This window comes from Mandrillus leucophaeus, unplaced genomic scaffold (assembly GCF_000951045.1).
Source record: "Mandrillus leucophaeus isolate KB7577 unplaced genomic scaffold, Mleu.le_1.0 Scaffold157, whole genome shotgun sequence".
In the NCBI taxonomy this organism is placed as follows: domain Eukaryota; kingdom Metazoa; phylum Chordata; class Mammalia; order Primates; family Cercopithecidae; genus Mandrillus; species Mandrillus leucophaeus.
Genome location: NW_012101554.1, coordinates 4,529,502 through 4,555,632, shown reverse-complemented (window position 1 = coordinate 4,555,632; position 26,131 = coordinate 4,529,502). Strand labels below are relative to the sequence as shown.

The window sequence follows — 26,131 nt, the reverse complement described above, 5'->3', positions numbered from 1 at the left end:
GCCCAGCATGGCCAGTTTGCTGGAAGCCTGGCATTTAGGTGACGTCTCAGAATACTGACTGTGCCATGATCTGTTCCTGCACCCACTTTCTCTACATGAAGGCAGTGGCTGGGCCATCTTACTCCCACAGCATCTGGCACGGAGTGTGACCCTTAGATGATTGCCCACTACTGGCTCTTTTTTGGAGATGGAGGTCTCACCCTGTCACCCAGGCTGGAGTGTAGTGGTGCAATCATAGCTCACTGCAGCCCTGAGCTGCTGGGCTCAAGTGATCCTCCTGCCTTTGCATCTGCTCTTCCCACTGGCTACCATGCTCTTCCGCATCACCAGCCCATGTCTCCCTCTCTGTGTATTCAGGTCTCCATTCAGAGGTGGAACAGGGCATAAATGCTGGCAGAGGGGAATTCTATTTTAGAGAGAGCACTCCAAGAAGCCTCTCTGAAAAGATGACCCTCTTTATATTTTATTCACAGCACAAATCACTGCCTGCTATTATATTCATTTTATTTTTTCAGCATTTACATAGAGCTTCAGATGAACCAGGCATGCTTCTAAAACGTTACCAACATAAACCCATTACCAACATTTAATCCTTGTAACAACTCTGTGAGGGAGGAGCAATGATGACTCCTATTTTCCAGATGAGGAAACTGAGGCACAGAGAGGTGTAGTGACTTGCCCATGGTCACACAGCAGAGCTGGGATTCAAACTCAGGCAGTCTGGCTCCAGATGTGTTTGCTTTCCTTATTATGTGTTTGCTTACTTGACTGTTTAGCATCTGTCACCCCTGACAACCCCCCCACCCCAACTCCAAGGTCAGGGATGTGTCTGGTTTGTTCCCTGCTGCAACCCCAGTACTCAGATCCAGGCCTGGCTCATAATAGGAATTTAATGACTATTTCTTGGAAGGATGGAGGAAGGGAAACAGGAGAATTAGAGGACTGGAAGGAAGAATCTTTGGCCTTCAGAGCTGAGCCCAGCGTCAAGATTGTCTTGTCAGAAGCTTCTCAGCCTCCTGAGGGATTTGAGTCAGCCTGTCTGGAGGGGCCCCTGCCCTACCCGTCCTCACCCTCCAGTAGAACCTCTATTTTCTGACCTCTCCCAAGAAGAGGGTGCCAAACCTCATTCCCAGCTCCCTGGGCCCATGCTGAGCACACTTCCTACAGTGACAGGAGCCCTGGAGGGGAACAGTCAAGACGGGGCAGGAAGTCTCCAGAACAAGGTGGCCTGCGGTTGAGGGAACAGGCTGTTGAGCGGCCAGCGAGAGGTCCGGGCGGGGCTACGCTGGACCAGATGTGCTCAGGGAATGAGCAGAGGAGAGAGCTGGGAAGGGGCTTGTGCCCTGCCAGATTCTTCTGGGACCCTAAAACAGTGGGCTTCACTGTGGGAGCGGTAGAAACACATCTCAGTTTCACCCTGTGAAAGAAATTGCCTTTCCCTATTAACGCAGTGGCTGTGGTGGTGACAAGCACTTCACCAGCCTTGTTTCATTGAATCCTCACAACTCCTTGAGACAGATGCTACACAGGAGGCTCCTGAGGCTGAGAGAGGTAAGTAACCTATATGACGTCACACAGCCAGGAAGTGCTGGAGCTAGATCTGAAACCTAGTTCCAGACGATATGTAACATGACTACATGGAAAACCAAGGGAGGAGAAGCTGGAAGCCCAGCCTGGGGCTCCGGGTTCTACCCACGTGCTCACTTGCTCACTTCACTGACTCTGAATCTCAGTTTTGTCATCTGTGAAATGAGAATGACAGGAAAGTGCCATTGTGTGTGACCTGACGAAGGGCTGGCTGTTTTTCTAGGTGTGCCACAGAGGTTATTTTCCTTCACCTTCATGGTATGTTGGGTGGTCCACATGCCCCAGAAGTGGAAAAAGAGACTTGGAGGTGTGGAGAGCGGGTCTAGGTCACCCAGCCGTGGCCACCTCCTTGTTAGGTGTTAATGCCCTGTCCCGACTGAGGCCAGACAATAGCTTGGTTTCAACTGAAGGACTTGAGTAAAGTGAAACATGCTTTGCAGAGCCTCTTGCAGAGGATGTAGGGATGCCGGGGAGGTGGGAGGCCGAGCTGAGGGCGGGAATGGCAGAAGCCATGGCTTCCTCATCCAGCCTGGGGCAGAAGGGGCCTGGGAGGAGGCCGAGAGGCATCTCTGTCCTGCGGCTTGGCTCTCCTCCCGAGGCTTCTAGACATTATCCAGGCTACTCTCTGAGCTCTGTTAATTTCTGGAAACAAAGCGCTTTCCTCTGGGCAGAATCAGCCAGCTGGACTCAGCCTTGTCCTCTCTATTGTGGCACGGGGCTCACGGAACATCACAAGCTGGGTTTTCTATGCAGACATTTGCTGAGCTCCTGCTGTGTACCGGGTGCCATGTCCACATCACTGTGTCACGACACGCTCATGCTCACCCCAGGAAGGAAGTACTAATAGCCCATTTTACAGATGGGGCTCAGGGAGGAGAAGCAATTTGTCCACTGTCACTGAGCTAGGAAAGGTCTTTGAAGCTGGTCTAGCTGACTCTCAAGAGTGGGCTCTTAGCTGCCGTGCAGCTTGGAATGAGAGATGCATCACACAACCTTGTTGCAGGCAGCCAGGACCCCAGTCTTGCTCTTGGAGTGGCAGGACAGATGGAGCGTAAATCAATCTTGAACCTCTGGCCCAGAGATCTTAGAGCTATCAGGATTCCAGAAAATCCCGTTATCCAGACCCTCCCGCTGACCCGATTTCCTGAAAGGAAGATTTTATTATTGCCATTTCGTAGGTGACTCCAGTGCAGCTCAGAGAGGTAAAGCAACTTGCCCAGGATAACACAGCATGGAGCAGAGTCGTGCTGTGTTTTTATATTGGCCCCATGGCTGGAAATAGACACTTGGTTCATTCAGTTATGGTGTCTTTTCAAAGCTGAGAGGGAACTTTGAGATAACTCCAACCCTCCTTGTTTCGTAGATGGGGAAATTGAGGGACCAAAGAGTCAGGGATATATTTAAGGACATTTGCTAAGTACAGCCTGTGTGTTACAAAAGAAAGAGCATGAGATTCTTTATCTGGGTTCAAATTCCACCTCTGCCCTTCACCAGCCACATAACCTTGGTAAGACTTTTTTTTTTTTTTTTTTTTTTGAGATGGAGTCTTGCTCTGTCGCCGAGGCTGGTGCAGTGGTGGGATCTCAGCTCACTGCAAGTTCCGCCTCCCAGGTTCACACCATTCTCCCACCTCAGCCTCCTGAGTAGCTGGGATTACAGGTGCCCGCCACCACGCCTGGCTAATTTTGTTTGTGTATTTTTAATAGAGATGGGGTTTCACTGTGTTAGCCAGGATGGTCTGGATCTCCTGACCTCGTGAGGCAAGACTCTTAACCTCCCTGGGGCTCAGTTTCTCAGCTCTAAAATGGACATTATAAGGGTCACTGTCTCATGGGGTTGGGTGAGATGATGCTCAAAAAGGGCTTCTCAATGTCCTAGCACACATAGTAGGTGTTCACTAGAATGTAGTTACTACGGTGGTTATGATTGATGTTATTTAACGCAGACACGCTAGGGTCTAGTGCTCCTTCACAGCATGGCCCGCTGCATCTAGTATACCTGGCCAGGGCTCTTGTGTGAGTCTGGGGGGCCTGGTGCAATGTTCTTCTCACTCATCTGCCAGAGCCACAGAGAAGGAAGGAGAGAGGCGTGGGACTTAAACACAAGGGCTGCCGAGTACATGAGTCTGGGTTCTCCACCTCCGCGCCCTTCTCCCTGCCCCCTGGCAGATTGGGACCCTGTGGCTGGGGAAGTTGCTTGAGTTGCCACTTTCTAGGTATCTCAGGGTGCCAGAGAAGAGAAGCAAGGGCAGAGGGTGAGCTGTGCTGACCTGGTTGTAAGGCATGTGGGGCCTCCGCCACCTCCCAGAGTTGAGACTCCAAGCCCACACTCAGAACAGCACACCAAGTGCGCACCGCAGGCTGGCTCCCAGCATGGGCAGAAGTCACTCACCCCAGCTGCCTTCTCGACCACATCCTGAGCAAGCCGTGAGCAGCCCCAGCACCAGCTGCCCTGTAGCTACAATGTGCTCATAGCTTGGGGATTATTTGCATGAGTGGACCCAAGGCTGACGTCAGGGGATTAACAAAATATGGTGCTGGGCCTCCCAGTCCAGTGGGATATGCGCAGGGGAGAAAATTTGTTTATAGGGCAGCTTCAGGGGCTGGGGCAGTGTTTATGGGGAGAGGCACAAGCTGGGTGGCTGGGAAGATACTTAGGGCTTGTGCACAGGACCCATTACTGGGGGCTACAGGGGCTTCCCGGCCTGGAAGGACAGATGTCCATCAAATGCTCTTGTTGGGGACCTTCTGTGGCTAGGAATGGCTGCTGGGGAGATGGTAAAAGGGCAGCTAGGTGTCCAATAAGATAATGAGGCTGAGTTTGCAACGGCGTGTTCTCATGGAACTTGGTCGGAGTTCAGTCTGGGTCTGGGGTTGCGCCTCAGCGCAGTCCTCAGGTAGGCAGGGTCTAGATTGCTCCGGCCATAGTAAGGCATTGGTCTTGATTCTAAGAACAAGGAGGTGCTAAGAGGTTTTCAGCAAGGAGTGACATGATGTGGTTTGCTTCTTGAAAAGATTTGTCTACTGGGAATAAAATTGTCTATGTACTAGGTAGATAGGTTTCTAGCCAGTTAGGAGTCCCAGGTAGCCACATAGGTAAGCAGAGGTGATGCTCAGATTGGTGAGTTGTTGGGGAGACAAAATGGGAAGAACTTGTTGATAGATGTGGGGGTAGGTAGGGAGGGGGAGGCGTGGAGAGTCTGGTTTCTGAGTCAGAGTGTTGGCAGGAGACAGACGACCCACTCAAATGAGGTGATTAACGAGAACTTAGTCAGGGGAGGACTGACAAAAGGGTAGACAGTACAAGGGATCCCTACCACACTCCGGGTCCAGTGAAGGCGAGAACTCACTGCCCCTAGACCGAGGCGCTAGAGCAGGAAGTAGTTATGGCACCCAAGGAGCGTGACTGTGGCCGCACACCCCTGACAGGGAGGGAGCTGGAGGGTTTGCACCAACTGCACGTTCCACGCCTGCAGTTGTAGATCAAACCAGAGGTCAGAGAGCAAACAGCCTATTGAGCTTTCAAGCAGGTCAGCCTGTAGGGCACAGAACAGACAGGGATCTGGAGACAGAGATCCCCGGGGAGGAAGGAAATGCTTTTAAGGCTCAAGGAGTAGTGTTCTAATGGGAGGATGCCAGGCAGTGGCGTGAATATTTTGGGGGGTCTTCCTGTGTCCGTGTGCTCATCAGCTGCTCTTCCTGGCCTCTAAGCAGGTGGGCTGTCTGGGTTCAGGGGCATAAGCTCCTTGTTTTTGCCCATTCTTATGGAGTCCTAAGCTCCGTCGTGGCCCCTTCCAAATCCTAAAGAAAATGGGATAGTCTGTTAGGCAGCCCGTGCCACTGTGCTCTGCTGCGGTGACTCAGTGCGAGCTCCCGCATGTGGGCGTGGGACCAGGCAGGAAATTCTGTCCTGACACGGAGCTAATTCTGTCCTGGGGCTGGCAGCCAGGCCTGTGGTTGGAACATCTGCAGGCACTGTGTGGTTTCCAGGTTCCCGAGTCACTCAGAGCCTGCGGATACAGGGATGTGGAGGTGTCTCTGGAGCCATCCTTGGGAGATGAGTTGCCCCTTCTCTCTGCCCTGGAGGGTAGGAGATCTGGTGAACGGGACGAGCCCAGAAACTCTGGCAGCAGGCGAAGACATCAGCACCTCCAGTCGTCCAGGCCTGGGGGAGGCTGGTATGCTGCTCAGAAGAGACATGTTTGAGGGCAAGAGTGGTGACTGGCAGGCCTCATTATATTTCAGCTGCTGGCTGAGGCTGTGATCTTATGCTTTGGGGTCAAAAAGTCCTTGGTTCAAATCCTGAGCTGATGCTTAAAGGCTGTGTGAATCTGGACAAGTCACTTCACCTCTCTGATTCCCTATTTGCAAATCTATGCAACAGTCTATGTGCACCACACTGAGGCACAAGTTACGGAAGTGCCAGGCACAGTTCTGGGCTCTGGGGATATAACACAAACAAGAGAGACCAAGTCCCTCCTGTCTATGATTTAGAGAGGGTCATGCACTCTCTGGGTCTGTTTCCTCTGCTGCAAGAGATGTCCTCTGAGGGGCCTCCCAGCAACTTTTGGAGGCTGACAGAACTGGAGGAGAGGTGTCTGAGCCATCTGGCTGGACGGTCAGGGTGGGGCATGTGGGGAGAAGATGGGGACAGGAGCCAGGCCAAACATGGTCATTTGCAGAGCGAGGAATGTTTCCAGTTTCCCTGATGGGCTCTTACGCCCACAGGCCCTGATAAAGCCCCCGCATTTGGCCTGTGGCCTGCTTTCAGGAAGAGGTTAGTGGTAGGCTGCGATGAAAGAGACAGCAGATTGACAGAGCGGCTGCTGGAAGCTTGGGCTGGCTGGGAGCACAGGTGAGGAATGTTGCAGGTGAGGGGCAGCTGAGCCTGTCAGAGGGGGAGGGCTGACCAATGACCGGCATGCAGGAGATGGAGGCAACATGGGAAGAGAAAGAGGAGGAGGTGGAGACGGAGAAGACAGGGAGACTGCAGAGAGATGGAACAGATGGAGAGGGCCAGGAACAAACAGAGGCAAACACAGAGACTAGGGGAGAGAGAGAGGCAGAAAGAACAAGTCAGATATGAGACAGAAGAGAGTAAGAACAGGACAGAGGTGGAAGTAGGGAAAGAGACAAAAGACAGACAGACCAGGGCAGAAAAGCAGCCAGTGCTTTGCGACATAAGGAACCCACTGGGCAAAGGGGTTTAATCAAGGAAGCAGAAGGCAAATATCTGCTGCCCAGATGGCCCCTGGCCCTGCTGTACACTGAGCCCCTAGGACACACACCGGCAAGGGAACTGCCAGAGGAGGTGGGGCCCTGGATCCATATGAACTCGGTTTTTGAATCCCAGTCCTGGTAATGGCAAGGAGAACTCACTGCCCCTAGGTGGAGGGGCAAGAGGGAGCAGTGGTTCTTGGCGCCTGGAGAGTGTAGCTGTGGCCAAGTTGACCCATGGAGACCCTACAGGGAAGGAGCCGGAGGGTAAACACCCAGCCTTGCTCTCCTCCAGTCCTGCAATCCCTGCTTGACACTGTCATCGATCAACCAACCAGGCAGGTGTGAGGCAAGCTACTTGCTCCCCTGCCTCGGCTTCAGACATCCCCGTTGGTAAAGTGGGACTGATGCCAAGACCTTGCAGGGTTAGGGGGAGTCTGCAGAGAGAAAAGGTGTGCTCTCACCCATGGTGTGCTGCATCCCAGCAGCCATGCCAGCACTGGGGCGCAGAAGGCTCCACATGTCCTTGGAGGATGGATGAATAAATGAATGACTCCCGCCTCCAAAGGGCTTCTCCTGTAACCGAGATTGGAGGCATTTCGCATTCAGGCTATTAACCAGAGGCAGAGGGACCTGGGGGAGAAAATCGCAGAGGACCCGGAGCCTTGCCTTGCTCCGTCTGTAACATGCACACGCCGAATCTTGCCAGATTGATGTTTTGGGGGCCCTTGGGAGGTTCCACTGGGGCAAAAGCTAGAGTTTTCTGGAATGTTCCAAGGAGGCGAGGCAGTGGACAGAGTGAGCTTGTCAATTCAGCAGGCTTTGGGTTTGAAGCCTGTCTCTGAGCATTCTTTCAGCATGGTTAATTGGACCTACCTTACTTACCTGAGCCCTCTATGTGACCTTGGGCACGTTAGTTACCTTCTCTATGCCTGTTTTCTCATTAGTAGCTGTGTTTAGAATAGTGGTTGAACCATACAGAGGACTGTATATGTATTTGTTTAATAAAACTTAAGCCAATAATGTCCATTCGAGGCTTTTGTTCTGCATGGCAGGAGGAGCCAGATGCGACCTTGAGGCCCTGTCCCTTTCCCAGCAAGGGTCCAGCAGCGGGGGTGTGGGCAGGACACGATCATCTGCCTGGTGACCATCCCACCCTCTGCAGGGGCTGGGCTTGGCAAGGAAGGACGGGGGCTCAGGACTCTGCACAGCCGCTCCTGGCTGGGCTGACGTTACTTCCGTTGGCTGGTCCAAGTTCATTCCCGCCTAACGGGGAACATGGGTGGGGTTCTGAGGGTTGAGTGTTTGGCCCCCTGCCTGGCCACTGTGGCTTGGTCAGGGATTCAGTAACCAAGACTCTGAGTTGGGCACCACCCAAGCATGAGCCCTAGGCAGGGATTGGAGTGTTTGTTTGATTGTTTTGGGGTTTTCTGGACCTCAGGAGAGGAGGGAAGGTTGACATAATTATACCCCTCCATCCCTCCGCTTCTCCATCAGGGGCCCCCCAGAAGCCTCTGCACTTGTATTTTCTTTCTTCACAGCGCTCATTTCCCAGTAGCCCTATTTCCTAGTCCCGTGACCCCTCCCACCCTCTCTGCCATGGAGCCATTCTAATGTGTTCAATGTGCATCTTGCTATTTGGCTGGATTCTTGCAAAACATGTGTTGCTGCTTTGCAGACACGTTCTCAATGTAGGGCAGCACTATTAGGGTCCCAAAAGCCAGCACCTGTGGCTCTTTGTTGGCGAACTGACCTCAGAGGCTGGGAGCGGCTGGGAGTGCGCACTCCAGGACAGGGTGGAGGCATGCAAATACTCTTGGAATGTGACCTGCACTGTTCCCAGGGTCCTCGATGGGCGTGAGCCAAGGCCACCCTCTGTAGGACTCTGTGGGATGCTGCACCCCTGCCTGGCCTCCTCCTACTTCCTCACTCCCTCACCAGTTTTTCCTGAAATGCTTCCTTAATAAATCACTTTTGCCAGAATCGTCAGTTGAGAATTTGCTTCTAGGGAAAGAAGACATATCTGAAAGACAATGCACATGGACACCTCCCTGTGTACTTCCTTGCAGGGAAGTGGGGCATTGCCTGGGTATTCACTCAGGAGCCATCACAGGGGATTGGCAGGTACCTGCAGCATGGCATGAGGTGCCTGTGCTCCCACCTGGCCAACCTGGGAAGCGTGCAGCTTTCTAGTTCTTGCCACAGTCTAGAAGGTGTAGAATGTCATCTGGTTGTGGTTTTCATGTGCATTTCTTTGATCTTCAATTTGTCATATGCCTGGGTTTGGGGATTTCCCTCCTGTCAATTGCCTGTTCCTATCGTTTGCCCATTGTCCTGTTAGGGTCGCTGTTTTTTGGATTTGCAGGAAGGGGCCCCTTGAGTACGCTAGATAGCAATCCTTTTTGGGTTTGGAGATTGTAAATATCTTCCTACATTGGAGGCAGGAAGTGTGTGAGTGTGTGTGTGCATTTGAAGTGTGTGTGTCTGTGTGAGCACGCATGCCTGTGTATGTGTGTGTAGCCCATTATAAGGGTGGGGTCTGGGCCCCCGCGTGGGCTAAGCTTCAGGGCAGAGAGGTGGAGTTCGGATTTGCAAACACAAGATGAGCAATCGAGTGGAGCCACAAATGGTAACACTAACAACAACAACAACAGCAACAACATGGGCATTAAGCTGTATATGTTTCCAAAACCTCAGTCTCCTCATCTGTAAAATGGGGAAGAATACTGTCCCCTTTGCAAGGTTGTTTGGGAACATTCTGTGACAACATTTCTAATGGGCTTGGCTCCTGCCACATAGTAGGTGTTTAATAAATTATGATGCCAGCAATAGTAAAGCATGTGCTTATTATGTGCCTACTATGTGCCAGGCACTGAGCTGGGGGCTGGTGGAGGATGAGCACATGTTACATAGTAGGGCTTTTTTGTGTGGGTGGCCTGGGTGGCATTGTCAGGTAAGACATGGTCTGCAGCAGAGGGAGAGGCCTGGGGAACTGGACAGAGTGAAAGTCAGAACCAGGTACTGATAGAAAACTTGGGTGGACATGGATGGGCGCGGTGGCTTATGCCTGTAATCCCAGCACTTTGGGAGGCCAAAGTGGGTGGATCCATGAGTTCAGGAGATCGAGACCATCCTGGCTAACATGGTGAAACTCCATCTCTACTAAAAATACAAAAATTTAGCTGGGTGTGGTGGTTTGCACCTGTAGTCCCAGCTACTTGGGAGGCTGAGGCAGGAGAATCACTTGAACCCCAGAGATTGCAGTGAGCCGAGGTTGCGCCACTGCATTCCAGCCTGGGTGACAGAGTGAGACTTCGTCTCAAAAAAAAAAAAAAAAAAAAAAAAAAGACTTAGGTGGGCGCTGATTGTGGTCAGAGCCACCGCTGATAACAAAAATAACAACATTGGCTTTCTGCTCTACAGTGCAACGTGCTTCACAGGGCTTATTTCACCCCCCTGAGCCTCTATGTCCCTCCCTGTCTGAAAATGCATACAATTGTGTCCTAACCCTGTAGGGTGGTCATGAGGCTTGGGTGAGATGGGATAAACTCCTTGGCTCATTGTCCAGCACAAAGGAAGTACTTTATTAATGATTAATGTTGAACTTCCTTATGCTAGGCAGTGCTGCAAATGCTTCACCGATACCACTTCTTCAGTTCTCACAATAGCCATAGGAGGTGGGTCCTTGGATTATCCCCATTGCACCAATATTGAAATGGAGGCTTTAGAGAGGGCTAAGTAATGTGCCTAGGGTCGCACAGCTCACAGGTCATGGAGCAAGAGTCCAGCCCTGATGGATGGGAAGCCGTATTCTGGGCCCTTAATCCCTTTGTTGTGTTGTTCTATGTTCTATGGCATCAACAATGTCACTGTTATTATTTGTAATATCCAGACAGACCTAGTGAGATAGAAAAAAAAAAAGCATTCATTCATTCGTTCATTCATTCATCAAACAATATCCTGGGTAATGCACTAGAGTTACGTAAGATATTACTATTGGGGAAATTAGGTGATAGGTACACGGAACTTCTCTGTACTACTTTTGCAATTGCTTGTGAGTCTGTAATTATTTCAAAATAGTTATAAAAGGAGTATGAACGAAGTGACCCCTATGTGATTTCCAAGCACTGACCCCCAAGGATAGGTTATAAAAGGCCATGTTCCCTGGCACATTGCTCCTGGAGCTCAGGGCTGCCAGGCAACAAGCCCACTCCCCTGAAGCTGCCATGCTGTGAGTAAGCTCAAGCCACATGGCGCCCTGGTCCGTAGTGTCAGAGAAACAAAACGAAACCGAACAAAGCCCAGTATCCAGAGGCACTGTCTGGTGCCTGGATTCTGCTGCAGTCTGAGGAAATGGAGCTGAATAAGACCCAGGTCTTGTCCTCAGATAACTTGTTATCTAATCAGATGCATAAGCCAGCAATAATCACATAAATGCCATGTGCCCCACCTGGGTGAGCAGGACCCTGTAGGAGCCAGAATGGGGCGTGTATTTGTTTTCCAGCACGGTCATACCAAACAGTCACAAACTGAGTGGCTTAAAACAACAGGAATTTATTCGCTCATGGTTCTGGAGGCCAGAACTCTGAAATCAAGGGCCATGCTCCTTCTGAAGGCTCCAGGGGAGGATCCTTCCTCGCCTCTTCCAGCTTCTAGTGGCTCCAGATGTTCTTTGGCTTGGGGCAGCATCCCTCCCGTCTCTGCCTCCGTCTCCACATGGCCTTCTGTTCTCTGTCCATGTGAAATCTTCCCCCTGCTTTTCCTCTTATACGGTGACTGTCATTTGGGGCCCACTGTAACCCCGAATGACCTCTTCATGAGATCCTTACCTTAATCTCAGCTGCAAAGACCCTTTTCCCAAACAAAGTCGCACTGACAGCTTCTAGTGGATGCACCATTTTGCAGGGGTGGGGAGTGCAGAGTGCATCCTTCCACTTACTACAGGAGGGAGAGGGGATGCTTCCTAGAGAAGGGGATGCTTGCTAGGGATGAGGCTGAGCTTAGAGAAGGAATTTAAAAGGGAGTGGAAACTCCTACACTGAAAAAAAAAAAGTGATTTTGATTTTTAGAGACTGCCACCTAGTAAATGTGTTGGTCAAGAAAAGTTTCAGTTGTTCCAGTTCATGCCTCTCCCACAAAGCACAGCTCTCAGACCTCTGGGGCCTTGACCTTCCGGGGTCTTTCTCTGACATTCTTGGCAAGACTGATGAGCTGGGAGGAGCACCTGGTGCAGGCATATGCAGGGCATCCCAGATCTGAAAGTGTTCTCGAGATCGTCTGCTGCCCAGTCCTGACTCCAAAAACAAATTCCTGTCACCTTAGCGCATTCTAGTCCCGCACAGCAGGTGGGGTGGGTATTGTTATCATCCCCATTTTGCAGATTGCACATCTGAGGCCCTGAGAGGAGAAGCAGCTTGCTCAGGTGACACAGCAAGTCTCCTGCCGCCCACATGTGGGCCTTGTGCTGCCACCTTCTCCCTGGCATTCCCTTCTGGATCCCTCCTGGGACTGTCCCAGGGAATGGACCAGTATGACTGGCTTAGGGAGTTCTAACTCAGGAGGCTAAGGGCGGGGTGGCTTTTGCCCTGGGGCCAAATCCAGTATGAGTTCAGGGTCTCAGACAGAATCTTGGTGCTGGGCCTGGAGAATGGGCTTCCCCTGGGTTCTCTGGGCAGCTGAGGGTGGAAAGGGAGGCAGACTAACTGCTGTCAGGCCAGCCTGCCTGCCTGGGCTGTGATGAATGATGTGGTCTCTGGGGAGTAACCCCTGTGTGTGTGTGTGTGTGTGTGTGTGTGTGTGTTTGTGTGTGTGTGCACCCCAGACCTCAGCTAGATTATCCTGAAAACTGGGAGGGTGAATTCCCTGAGGGGCTAGGAAAAGTGGAGCAAGAAGGAGGGTGTCCCTGTAGGGTGGAGCTGGGGGGCCTGGTGCATCAGGAAAGGTGTGAACAGACATCGGTAAATGTGTTCTCCTTTCCAGTAAGCAGTGTGGTGAAGAGCAAGGCTCATAGTCAGAGTGAACCCAGATGTGGGTCTGTCACTGGCTGAAGTCTGTGACACTAGCATCACTTCCTTCCTTTACAATGGGAGTGATAGCAGTACCACTCCTGGAGGTTGTTGGAGATGCATGAGCTGATGCAGTGCAAGTGCTTGATACAGTGTTTGGGCTCTTATGTGCACCCAGTCAATTATTACTTATTACAAGGAAGTAAAACCAATATAAAGTATAATTGGATGTAGACATAAGGACCAACCAAAACCAGTGCAGAAACCTGCAGCCTAGAGGTTTCTGTGCCTTTGGCCAACAAACATGACTCTGAGCTTCCTTGTGGTCACATTGAAAAGGGAAATGTGATCAGCTGTAGACCATGGATGATCAAGAGCGAGAAAGCAACCCAGTTCCTCAAGAGAAGCAACACTGTTCCTTACCCTGGATCCTCCGGAGTATTTCTCATATTTCTCACTGGGCAGAGAGCTTCATAAAGGGTACCCCAAGGGAGTCAGTGAGCAACATCATTGACTAGGAATTACACAGCACTGCAGGTGTGATTTCATGTGGTAACTGACTGCAGAGGCCTTGAGGAGGAGATGAAGGGAAATCTGTGAAGGTGGCTCAGAGAAGGCAGCTCTGTGGCAGGATCAGGAGTGTGACAAAGGTTTGGGCTATCAGGATTGAAGGTTGAGGCTTACAGAGGTCAGAGTGGTTGGGATGAGAGCTGATAATCCCTCAGGGAAACAGGAGGAGCCTAAGAGCCTTTTCACTTGGGATCCTTGGAAGTCAGATTCTGGAGTCAGAGCTCCCTGCTGTGTGGCCCCAGGCAAGTGTATTCACCTCTCTGAACCTCAGTTTTCTTATCTGCAAATAGGAGTTATTTTTACAAGGCTATTATGGAGTCTTGCAAAGCACATACAGTGAGAGATCAAGCATATGTTAACTATATGTATGTACATATTATGTACACTGGACCCTTGAACAAGTCGGGGGCTAGGGGAGCCAACTCACTTTACAGTCAATAATCCACATATAATTTTTGACTCTCCCAAAACTAAACTACTGATAACCTCCTGTTAACCAGAAGTATTGTTACTAACATACACAACCAATTGACACATATTTTTATGTCATATGTATTACATACCATACTCATACCATCAAGTAAGCTAGAGAAAAAGAAAATGTGATTAAGAAAATCATGAGGAAGAGAGAATATATTTATTATTTATTGAGTGGAAGTGGGTCACCACAAAGGTCTTCATCCTCATTGTTTTCACATTGAGTAGGCTGAGGAACAGGAAGAGGAGAGATTGGTTTTGCTGTCTCAGGGGTAGCAGAGGCAGAAGAAAATTCACATGTAAGTGGACCCATGCAGTTCAAACCTGTTTTGTTCAAGGGTCAGCGGTATATATAGTGACACATACTTTTTTCGTAAGCTTCCTGGTTGTGAAGAATTTAAGGAATTTGGGTAACTAGAATTTGACAGCTCTTTACAATTCACAATTGGCAAAGGCTTCATTGTCTTCACACGATTCTCCCAACAGCATGAGGGAGGTGTTCTTACCCCTACTTGAGACATTAGAGTTTAGAGAAGCAAAATCTTTTACCTGTGTCCCTCTTTTTTTTTTTTTTTTTTTTGAGACAGTCTCACTCTGTCGCCCAGGCTGGAGTGCAATGGTGTGATCTTGGCTCACCACAACCTCCACTCCTGTGTTCAAGCAATTCCCTTGCCTCAGCCTCCTGAATAGCTGGGATTACAGGAACATGTCACCATGCCCGACTAATTTTTGTGTTTTTAGTAGAGACGAGGTTTCACCATGTTGCCCAGGCTGGTCTCAAACTCCTGGCCTCAAGTGATCCTCCCGCCTGAGCCACCCAAAGTGCTGGGATTACAGGCATGAGCCACCGTGCCCGGCCTCTATGTCCCTTTCTGACCTGCCCTTGATCCCACAACTGGAGAGACAAGTGGGCAGGAACTCACTGGTCCTCTGGCTTCCTAGCCTCGTCCCAGCATCCCAGGCAAAGACCATTTTAGAAGGGAGTTAAGAGTGGAAGCCTGAGAAATAATAACAACGACAAAAACAACGATATAGTGCTTATCCCATAAGGGGACCTGTTCCAAGCACTTAATCCTCACAACCATCTTCTTATGAGATAGGAGCTATTATTATCAAGCCCATTTTACAGATAAGACAACTGAGCTGCAAAGAAGGTAACTGACTTGCCCAAGGTCACAGGGGAGTTCCTACAGATCCAGGATGTGGATGCAGGCAGTCTGACTGGGCCCCAGAGTCTGCTCTTCCGCTTGGTTTGGGAGCAGAAATGTGCTCAGGACAGGAGGGATGTGTGTTAGGACAGAGCAGAGGCTCAAAGCAAACCCGTGACTTGTGCCTCCCTTACACTTCCAGAGACAGAGGGGGGTCTTCGGGTGGAGGGGAATGCACCAACAGGGGACACGAATCCACTCAATTCCTGGAAGGATGAGGAGTCAGGGGTGGAAGGACAGACATGCCCGGAGGATGTCAGCGCCATTCTGTGCCAGCCCAGCCTGGCCCCAGGTCTAAGATGAAAAAACATGGCCTCTGACCCCAAGCTGCTCCCCGCCCAGCCAGAGAGCCCGACATGATGTCATCTGCTTCAGGCTGTATCTCTGCAGATGCTGTGCAAAGCACTCAGTCCTGAGTCTCAGATCCTCCTCGACCTCCTCTCGGGACTCACATACCCAGCCCACTGTCAGTGAGGGAGGGGAAGGTCAGAGATGGGGAGATGCCTGGCATGCCCTTCCTCCTTTCTGTGCCTTCCACCTTCTTAACTCATACTTGTCCTTAAAACTCAGCTCAGATGCCATTGGCCCCAGGAAGCTTCAGACTCCCAGGCTGGGTAACAGCCCCTCCTCTGGGCTTCTGGGGGGCATTCTAGTCTTGCCCCAGCCTCAACACTGTCTCTTTGCTTGTACCTGTGAGCTCCTTTTGGGAAGGGACCCTAGTAAGGCCATGTCCTCATCCCTGGTGCCTGCACAGTCTGGCACAGGGAATGTCAACTTCGTCATTTCTTCCAAAAGAAAGGTTGGTGATGGTCATCAATCTGAGCAGATCATGGTCTCAGGGGCAGTGTGGAGTGATGGTTAAGAGCCCAGACTTTGCAGATGTGGTTCATATCCCAGCTCTTCCAGCCCCTGCCTGCATGCTTGGGCATGGGTCCTGATCTCTCTGAGCCCTGCTGTAGCCCCTCATGGGGTTAAAGTGAGACCATCTGGGCTGAGGGCTCAGCATGGTCCCTGGCATACACAAGAGCTCAATATGCGTTCCCCACTACGGTCATACACACCCGTCAGGTTTCCTCCAGTCATGGGAGGCCAGCTCCAGTGTCCCCATCTTCTCTCTGCACTCCAGTGCCACAGGAAACCCTTGGGGACCCCGTGGTGGGCACTACTGAAATATTGTCCCAGCATAGAGTGGGATGACACCCAAGCTTTGATTGTGAGCCCTTTGAGTGCAAAGCCCTCAATGGAATTTTCCAAGTGGCTTTTATTTAATAAAAGTAAAAGATGACTTTTATGTAATAAAATATAACCTTAAGCCCGGAAGGATCAGTAATGAATTTGTGTGCAGGAAGGGTGGAGTTATTTATAATGAAGCATCAATTGGCAGTCTCGCCAAGCTGAAATACCTGGTTTGGAGCCCATTTGACAAGATGGGGAGATCTTGACCGGCAGAAAAAAGTGCATGGGCTCTGGGGTATCAGAGCCCTGATTTTAAATCCTTCTCATCAGTTGCGCACCTCTAGGCAATAATGCAGTCACTAGTATTTATTGAGGGCTTAGTATGTGCCAATACCAAGCTAAACGCTCCACATTCCTGATGCTTCTAGTTCTTATATCCACTCTGTGAAGTGAGAATTCCCATTTATTGACAAGAAAACTGAGATTCATGGAAGAGAAATCACTTGCGCAAAGCCACACAGCTCGTAAGGGTCTGGGGTTAGGTATGAACCCTGCATGCAATCACTGCCTCTAAGATCTTGCAAACTTGCAAACTCCTCAGAATATGTTTGTTTATTTTTCCAAAAATACTCAGCAAGATTGTTATGGGGCTTGCTTGAAGTGCCACTTAAGTTGTCTGCACAGCGGAGGCTTGGTGAATATATTTGTGTCTGTCTTCACACCAGACTGCTGTGGCCTCAGAGCCTGCATCTCATTCATGGTTCCCATCGGGCCCAGAGAAAGTCCAGCGAGAATGATGCTTCTTTCTCTGAGCCTCAGTCTCCCTAATTCTTAACACAAAAGTCATAACACCTGCCTGGAAAAGTCCCCAGGAAGACTAAATAACAAGAAGGAATAAAAGTTCTTGGCACATAGCAGGTACTCTGTGCGGATCTTCTGTTTTCTCTGTGCTCACACTGCCTGAAATAGTATTTTTTGGGTCCTGCCCTGGTAGTGGATTTGGGTCCCAACCTGGTAGTGGATTGAGCCATCCATGCTCTTCCTCTGTGTCTTCCTTTACTCATGCCTGACTCCAGCTGTCAGCTAGGGATGTGCTGGGGGAGGGGAGTGGTTAGAATGAAGGGTCCAGCACTTGACCTGGGTAGTCAGTTGACCTAGGTTCAAGGGGCTCCATCCCTTTCTCGCTGCATAACCTTGGCTGAGTAACAGCCTTTCTGAACTTCTGCTTCCTTCTCTGTAAAATGGGAATAAGAATAAACAGATCTTATTTCTGGCTGGGTCCACTCAACCCTCTGGTTCTTAGGCCCGGATCCAATTGCTGCTTTTTTTGTGTTTTCTTCCCTGCAGGTGTTTCTAGCTGTGTACTGGGACTGATTGGCTGATGACTCACATTGGAGAGCTGCAGACAACACAACAGTGAATGGTGAGGAAACCCTGTGGTCTGAACTCCAAAGGGGACCAGTGATCACTGACAGGTTGGGTGCACAGAGGGATCACAACGAGGCTGTCCACTCGGTTTTAGAAGCATGTTGGAATCAAGTTCACAGCACCACATACCTCTTCTTCATTGCACTTAGCATTATTGCAATGTTTCCATTATTTGAGGGACTTTTTGGTGAAAAATTGTCTCCCTCACTAGGCTCTAGAGGAAGAGAAGGCCCCAGGCAGGCAGAAAACATGGTTGTCAAAAGGATAGACTCTGAAGCTTGGATTCGAGTCACAGGTCTGCCTTTTCCTAGCTGTAGGACTTCAGGCAAGTGACATAAGCTCTCTGTGCCTCAGTTTCCTCACTTGTAAGATGAGGCTCATAACCTACCTACCTCACTGAGTTGTTGTGAAGATTAAGAGAGTATAGGATGCAATGCCCTTAGAATAGTGCTTGGCATGTAGGAGGTACCGGAGAGGCATTTGTTCAACAAATAAAATAGCAAAGAAGGAAATGGTTAAATCACAAAACTGGACTTGCTCAGAGTCAGGGAGAACATTATTGTTCTTGCTGGTGTTGGTCAACCTCTTAAAGCCAGCTCTAGGGTTCCTCTAATGGTCCCTGTCTTCTCTTGCAGAGAATGGAGGATGAAGATTACAACACTTCCCTCAGTTATGGTGATGAATACCCTGATTATTTAGACTCCATTGTGGTTTTGGAGGAGTTATCCCCCTTGGAAGCCAGGGTGACCAGGATCTTCCTGGTGGTGGTCTACAGCATCGTCTGCTTCCTCGGGATTCTGGGCAATGGTCTGGTGATCATCATTGCCACCTTCAAGATGAAGAAGACAGTGAACACAGTCTGGTTCCTCAACCTGGCAGTGGCAGATTTCCTGTTCAATGTCTTCCTCCCAATCCATATCACCTATGCTGCCATGGACTACCACTGGGTGTTTGGGACCGCCATGTGCAAGATCAGCAACTTCCTTCTTATCCACAACATGTTCACCAGTGTCTTCCTGCTGACTGTCATCAGCTTCGACCGCTGCATCTCTGTGCTCCTCCCTGTCTGGTCCCAGAATCACCGCAGCGTTCGCCTGGCTTACATGGCTTGCATGCTCATCTGGGTCCTGGCTTTCTTCTTGAGTTCCCCATCTCTCGTCTTCCGGGACACAGCCAACCTGCATGGGAAAATATCCTGCTTCAACAACTTCAGCCTGTCCACACCTGGGTCTTCCTCGTGGCCCGCTCACTCCCAAATGGACCCTGTGGGGTATAGCCGGCACATGGTGGTGACTGTCACCCGCTTCCTCTGTGGCTTCCTGGTCCCAGTCCTTATCATCACAGCTTGCTACCTCACTATCGTCTGCAAACTGCAGCGCAACCGCCTGGCCAAGACCAAGAAGCCCTTCAAGATTATCGTGACCATCATCATTACCTTCTTCTTCTGCTGGTGCCCCTACCACACACTCAACCTCCTAGAGCTCCACCACACTGCCATGCCTGGCTCCGTCTTCAGCCTGGGTTTGCCGCTGGCCACTGCCCTCGCCATTGCCAATAGCTGCATGAACCCCATTCTGTATGTTTTCATGGGTCAGGACTTCAAGAAGTTCAAGGTGGCCCTCTTCTCCCGCCTGGTCAATGCTCTAAGTGAAGACACAGGCCACTCTTCCTACCCCAGCCATAGAAGCTTTACCAAGATGTCATCAATGAATGAGAGGACTTCGATGAATGAGAGGGAGACCAGCATGCTTTGAGCCTCACCGGGGAACCCCTCAATGGGCCCTCTCAACCGAGGGACACCCAAGGATATGTCTTCTGAAGATCAAGGCAAGAACCTCTTTAGCATCCGCCAATTCCCACTGCATTTTGCATGGGGATGAACAGTGTTTTATGCTGGGACTCGAGGGCCTGGAACCCCTTTCTCTTAGTGGACAGAACATGCTGTGTTCCACACAGCCTTGGACTAGCAATTTATGCTTCTTGGGAGACCAGCCTTGACTGACTCAAAGCAAAAAAGGAAGAACTCTCAAAAGCACTGCCATGAACTGGGATTGGCATAGGGCAGTGGGATTAAGCTGCCTACTGTGCACACCCCAGAAATGACACTCTCCAAGGTCCATTCCTGGTGTGAGCAGTGGGGAGGTCAGAGCAAACCTGGTGTGATGCAGATCACACCTGGCCCTTGTATACCTATTATCAGTAGCTGGCCAGAAAACCCTACCTTCAAGTCACTGCCCTGTGTTAAAGTGTGTGGAAATGCATAGGTGACTTGGGAGAGGAAGGTGACATATCAGCCCATGAACTCCATAGGCCATGAATTTAGCTTTCAGATCAGCTAGGAAGACAGATAACCCGTTCTGAGAGGTCATGTGGGCTCTCTGCAAGGGCAAGACAAGTGAGGGATGCAATGAGGACTTGAGATTTGGCAAAGGAGTGAGAAAGGAGAAAAGAACCTTCAAAGGATGCAGGCATGGAGCAGCTCACCCTAGAACATCGCAGGCTGATGGTGCTTTAGTCTGGAGCTATTTGGGGGGTCAGGGTGGTGCCAGCCCCTGATCTCGCCTTGCCCCTCTTACCTGGGGGTGGGGTTGTGGCAGGCATCTTCACCAGCTGCTCTCACCCCATCACAGGGATTTTTTCTGCCTTTCCTAATCCACTCAGCTCGGGCTGGAGGTGCTTAGAATAAAACACTGGTGGTGGGGCTTCTTATTCTGGTTAATTTCCTCAATGCCTTTGGAGACGGGTCCAAAATGCAGTTTGGGAAGCAACTCCGGAGAGTCCCCTGGGAAGAAGAGTATTTCCGAGGACTTAGTCACTTGAAACAGAGTCTGGAGCTGGACTCCTTGAACTGTGTTTCCGAGCTGCAGACACCAAATACCTCCTGGATACGGGTGCCTGGCATGGCTTTTCTCATCTAATACTAACACGTCCCTGTGAAACAGAGTGTCATTGCCCCATTTACAAATGACATAGCTGAGGCCCAGAGGGGGAAAGTAACTTGCCCAACATCACACAGCTACTCAGTGGCAGAGTTAAGATCTGAACCTGGCTCTGTCTGGCTCCAGAAACTCTGTTCTTCGAGTTGGAATTTATCTGTGGAGATTATTCTAGTATATTGATAACCTACATTTATTTAGCACTTTTCATATTATGCACTTTATGTATGTTTTCTCATTTAATCATTACAGCAACCCTAAGTTAGGTACGGTTATAACTTCCCTTTTACATAGGAGGAATCTGAGGCTAAGAGAGGTTAAGTAACTTGCCCAAAGGTACCCAGCTAGTCTCTGCCAGAGCTGGGATTTGAACTTCAGTTTGCCTGACTCAAATGAAGCTGCAGAGTTGGGAAGGACCTAAAAAGTTTGGAGATTTTTACCATAAATATTGATTCTTCTGCAAATGAATATGAACATCTTAATGGCCTTTAAGAAACTTTGCAAATAGTTTTCAACAATGATGCAACATGGCAGAGAAAATGCACTTGGCTTCCAGCTCCTTCAACGGCAATTAACAGCCTCCTACCATGGCTCCCACCTCCTGTGTCTCCGGAGAGCAAGGCAATGGGGAGGGAAGGCTGGCAGGAGGCAGCCTCTTGTGGGCCCGAGGCCCTTTGGCTCCTAAGTGTCCACATTCTGTTCTCTTCCAAGTCCCTTCATTGTTAAGTTGATTCTCCAACAAGATGCAACGAACAGATGCAATGTCTACCCCGCGCTGGGCGAGTTCCCGAGGCCGCAGGCTGTTTGGAATCACACTTCATTAAGAGACAAACTGTTCCTTCTCTTATTGTGCCTTAATGCCTATGACAAGGAAGCTCTGAATTGACCCCAAGCTGGAGTCTCTGAATGCTTTCAAGAGTTTGAACATAGATGGTTTGAGAGCAAAAAGGGAGCTTTAAATATTGCTCAGTGGCCCCCATTTCCCCCCTTTCCACATTTACTGAGGCACGAGATGGGACGGGCTCTGTCCCAGGTCGCAGCAGCAGTCATCAGTGACTTGGGCCTCCTGGCTCCTAGGATGCTGCTTTTCCTGGGCTTCTGGCAGTTCAGGCCAGGCTGGGGGAGCCAGGAATTCATGTTGTCATTGGAAAAGCTGATAAACAGAAGCGCAATTCATACCAGCTGTTTTCCTCCTTAGAGTCTGGCCTCCCTCTTTCTGGCTGCTCTGCTGGTCTTCCTGTTCTGACTTAGGTTCCTGTCAAGTACTTAAATGCAGCCTTAACGTCCCATACAGTCTTGTCCCCACAGCTTCACGTGAGACTCTCCATGGGTCATGCATATATCATCCCTGCAGTGTGCAAAGTGTGCTCACCTGCATTGCTGCACAGGCAACCAACACACTTAGTGCCCAGAGCCTTCTCTCTGGGCCCAGGACTCAGCTATGGGGCCTTGCTTAGCCCTGCCTCCTGAGTGGGGTGGGTGGGCTGAGGGATTGTGAGGACAAGAGGTAGAGGGAAAAGAAAAGAAGATAGTGTTTGAGGTTAGGGGAGGGACAGAAGAGGGGACAGAAATGTCCCGGAGCATGATGATGAAGGAAAGGGATTTGGCATTCATGAAGTACCTCTGATAGTTCAGGCACAAACATCGAAACCTCAAATTGGCCCTGGCAGATGGGGACATCATAGCAAGGTGGGGGCGGGGGGTGCAGAAAGTGAGTTTCTGCTTCAAGAGCAGACTTCAGTAGTTCAGAGTTGCACAGTTAGTGAGGTATGGAGCTGGGCTTTGAATCAGGTCAGCTGCCTGAATGCCCAACTTCTTCAGCCCTTGGAAGGAGAGGTTGGGGGGAAGAAGAAGGAAAAGGAGGAGGAGGAAGAAAGAAAGAGAGAAGAGGAGAGGAATGGAAGTCAAAAGAGAGGGAGGAATTGGATTTCAGAACCATCTCCAGCTGACCCTTGAGCCAGCAAGGACAGGGAGCAGGGAAGAGCAAGAACACGAAGGGCCTGAGGCACCAGGATGCCTTTGCCAGCCTTAGATAAATCCCAGGTCACACAGAGCCCTGCAGGTTCTCGGGGTCCCCCTCCAGAAAAGAGGCACAGAGATTCTGGCAGCGAGGTTCAGAAGGGGTGAGGAAACTGGGCACTGACAAAGGGAAGGGATTGGCTCAAATTCGAACCCAGAGTCAGCTCTGGTGGGATTGGGAGCCTGGATGGATGGGAGAAGATAGAATCCAATCGTGAGAACCATAAGGGACCTTCAAACTCATCTTGCCCAGATATGTCCCATTTCACAGATGAGGGAACTGAGGTTTTGAGAACTTCCCTTGAGGACTCTACAAAACGAGGTGGTGTTTGGTTTGGATGGAAGTGGTTGGTGATTCCTCAACTCCTGCCCTGCCATGATCTCTCGTTCCTCCCTAACATGTTATGCTCTTGCTGGGGCTGGGATGCCCTAGGCCCATGGTTACCAAATCCTGGGTTTGGAAAATTGCTGCTGGGTTTGGTATCTAGGACCACAGAGGAATCTACTATTTCTACTGTGAAATAATTCAGCATGGGGTCTGCTTACTTCCTCCCTTTGAGGACACAGTTTCTCTCGAATAAAGAGACTGAAGCGAGAGTGTGTGGCTCAGTTCTGGAGGTTCCTGCCTTTACCTCCCTGTTGCCTTCCCCACTTACTTCACAGAGCAGCAGCTGAGGTTCAGAGAGGTGACGCGGCCAGTGCAAAGTCACAGAGCTATGTTGTGGGCAGCAGGAGAAGCCCTGAAGTCCCCAACCTGCCATTCCCAAACCTTTGAGGTCCAAGAAAATTGCATTTCGAAAAAAATTATTTTCACTTATTTTACTTTTCTAGCAACTGAGGATGTGAAAGTGGTAGTTACTCACCCAAGATAATATAGCAAACCATAGCAGATAAGGGACACAAACCAGGCCTCCTCATGGCCAGGTCTAGACTCTTTGGCACTGCATCAAGTGGCCCAAGGACGGATGCTCCTGTGATACATTCATCCATTCATCTTTTCACCAACCCATTCACCCTAACACTCACCCACCTGTCCACCCACCCATTCACTCCATTCACCTATCCACCCATTCATCTACCCATCCACCCATTCACCCCAAGATTCACCCACCCATCCACTCACCCATTCATCCCAATATCCACTCATACATCTACCATCCATTCACTTTAATATCCGCCACACATCCACCCACCCATTCACCCACTCATTCACCCCAATATCCACTCACATATCCACCCACCCATTATCCCAAGGTCAACTCACCCATCCACCCCAACGTCCACTCATCCACCCACTTACCCACTGACTCCGACATCCACTCACCCAGCTCTTCATCTCAATATCCGCCTAGCCATCCATCCACTCACCCATTCACTTACATAGCCATCTATCCACCCATTCATCCATTCCATTAAAATGCATTTAACACCTCCTTTTTGCCTAATTCTGTGGTAGGCACTGAATATAGACAGATGATCAAGACATACACAGTTCCTGTCCTCCTGAACTCATTCATTGACTTATGGGACAGACAGCCAATGATCAAAATTATACACTTCCCCCAATGGAAAACAACCCCAGTAAATGTTACACACACACACACACACACACACACACACACACACTAGAGACAGAGAGTCTCTGTTGCCCAGGCTGGAGTGCTATGGCATGATCACAGTTCACTTTAGCCTTGACCTCAGATCTGCATGCTGGAACAATGCCCCTAGCTGCTCTGGTGAGGACAGGTTGGAGAGGGGCAGCGGGGGAAGCCTGGAGGCTGCTGAAGCCTCAGATAAGCCATGGTGGCATCTGGACTGAGTAAACAGAGGTGATGCTGGAGAGAAACGGACTATCGGAAAGATATTTAAAAGCTACCCAAGTTTTCTCAGGGGAGTGGTTAGTGGGAAACCAACCCAGGGCCCATTTCTGCTGCACAGAGGCCTCTGTGCATTGCTTTATTGTCAGAAATTAATTGTAAATATTATTCAAATGTACCTCCCAATGCACAATTACATTTCTCAGGGGAGCCCTCTGAGCACATAATAAAGCCCTATGAATAATACATATATTAACCTAAGAGGAACAGAGGCATTTTAAGCTGCAATTGCAGGTTGTGCTGTGGGGACTTTATACAGATGAGATGCCAAGCACTTGGACTTGGGGTTGAATCTTGGAGATCACCTGAGTTCTGTCCTGGGGAATCTTCCAGAAGTCTCTCCCCCTGGGATATGCGGATACCCCCAGACAAGTCAGGCAGCTACTGCTCTAGATATCTAGACAATAGACAGGTGGGGGCAAGATGACAGTTGGTAAGGGAGGAAGAAGCACAGGTCTATACAACACTTCCCTTGTGCTCAAAGATGAAGAAACAGCAACAGCAGTAATAATAGCAAATATTAACTGAGCCTTGTCTAAGTTTTGGGCAAGCTCTCCAGTTTCATTATCTCACTGAATCCTTGAAACAAGGATTCCATGGTAGGGGCTATTGCTATCTCCATACACAAGTGAAGAGATTGAGGTTCAGAGAGGTGAAGTGACTTTGCCCGATGCCACACAGCTGGTAAGTGACAGAGCTGGGATTCGAATCCCAGTATGTTTATCTCGAAAGCTCCTGCTGTTTTCCCCAGAAATGTGCAAATGCAAAATGTCTTCTGTAGAGACCCTTCCCTGGAGACAGGAGGAGGACACGCACATATTCTCTCTCCCATGTCAAATTTTGAGGATGTGGGAGTGGGGGAGTCTGAGGAATTGCTTTTACCTTGAGAGGAGGAAATTGCATTTGATTGGGCTTGTCACTTTCTCACAACCCTGAGACTCTTAGGGTTTTTGAGTTTGGAAAAGACTCTACTTCCTCAAGTTTGTCCCTTCCCATTCCTCCATTTCACAGATGGTGAAACTGAGACCTGTTTGCAAATACGATGGAGACCACCTGCCTCACTGACTGCCGGGAGATGAGAGGTGTGTGAAAATGCTCATCTGAGTCACTCTTAAAACACCATCACCCCAGAGACCAGAGCATTCACCAAGCCACCTTGCTTCACTTCTTAGTTTATTGACAAGGGCTTTGGTGCTAATCTGCTGTAAAAGATTTCTGCCCAAGGTCTGGGCTCCCCTGAGGAGTTTCCAGCAGAATCCTGGCTGAAGGGGAGGCGGGAGATCTTGGCAAAAACTGCTGTAGAGCAGACATGCTTTGTTTGGGGGCATAAATGTTACTTTTAAAGATTGTGCTGAATATGAGTGAGGGATGCTCCCCATCTTGACCTAGATAGTGGTTACACAGGGTAAGAGGTGGGAAGTGGGGGTTCATCTGTAAAAACCCAATTATCTGTACATTGAAGATAAATGCATTTTACTGTAGTAAGTTATGCCTCAGCAAAAGTCTTTTTAAAAATAAAATAATTCATGATGTCTGCAGAAATGAGTTCCCACCTCCACTGGTACAGGTAGTGGCAGGACAGAACCAGGTCTGAGGGTTTGTCCCTGATTCAAGAGAGCGTGTTAGAGGGCA

General features: G+C 49.9%; 1 protein-coding gene across 4 annotated transcripts in view; it reads left to right on the top strand.

Moving 5' to 3' along the window:
- Positions 1-23,219, top strand: part of CMKLR1 (chemokine-like receptor 1) — a 54,733-nt gene extending 31,514 nt beyond the window's left edge. For 3 of the 4 annotated variants that reach the window (XM_011975551.1, XM_011975552.1, XM_011975553.1), the window contains 2 exons: positions 17,587-17,662; positions 18,303-23,219. In XM_011975551.1, coding sequence (XP_011830941.1) covers positions 17,660-17,662; positions 18,303-19,421 — 1,122 coding nt within the window. In that variant the 5' untranslated portion in view covers positions 17,587-17,659 and the 3' untranslated portion in view covers positions 19,422-23,219. The remainder of the gene's footprint in view (positions 1-17,586; positions 17,663-18,302) is intronic. The other variant, XM_011975554.1, reaches the window with a different exon arrangement.
- The last annotated feature ends 2,912 nt before the right edge of the window (positions 23,220-26,131 follow it).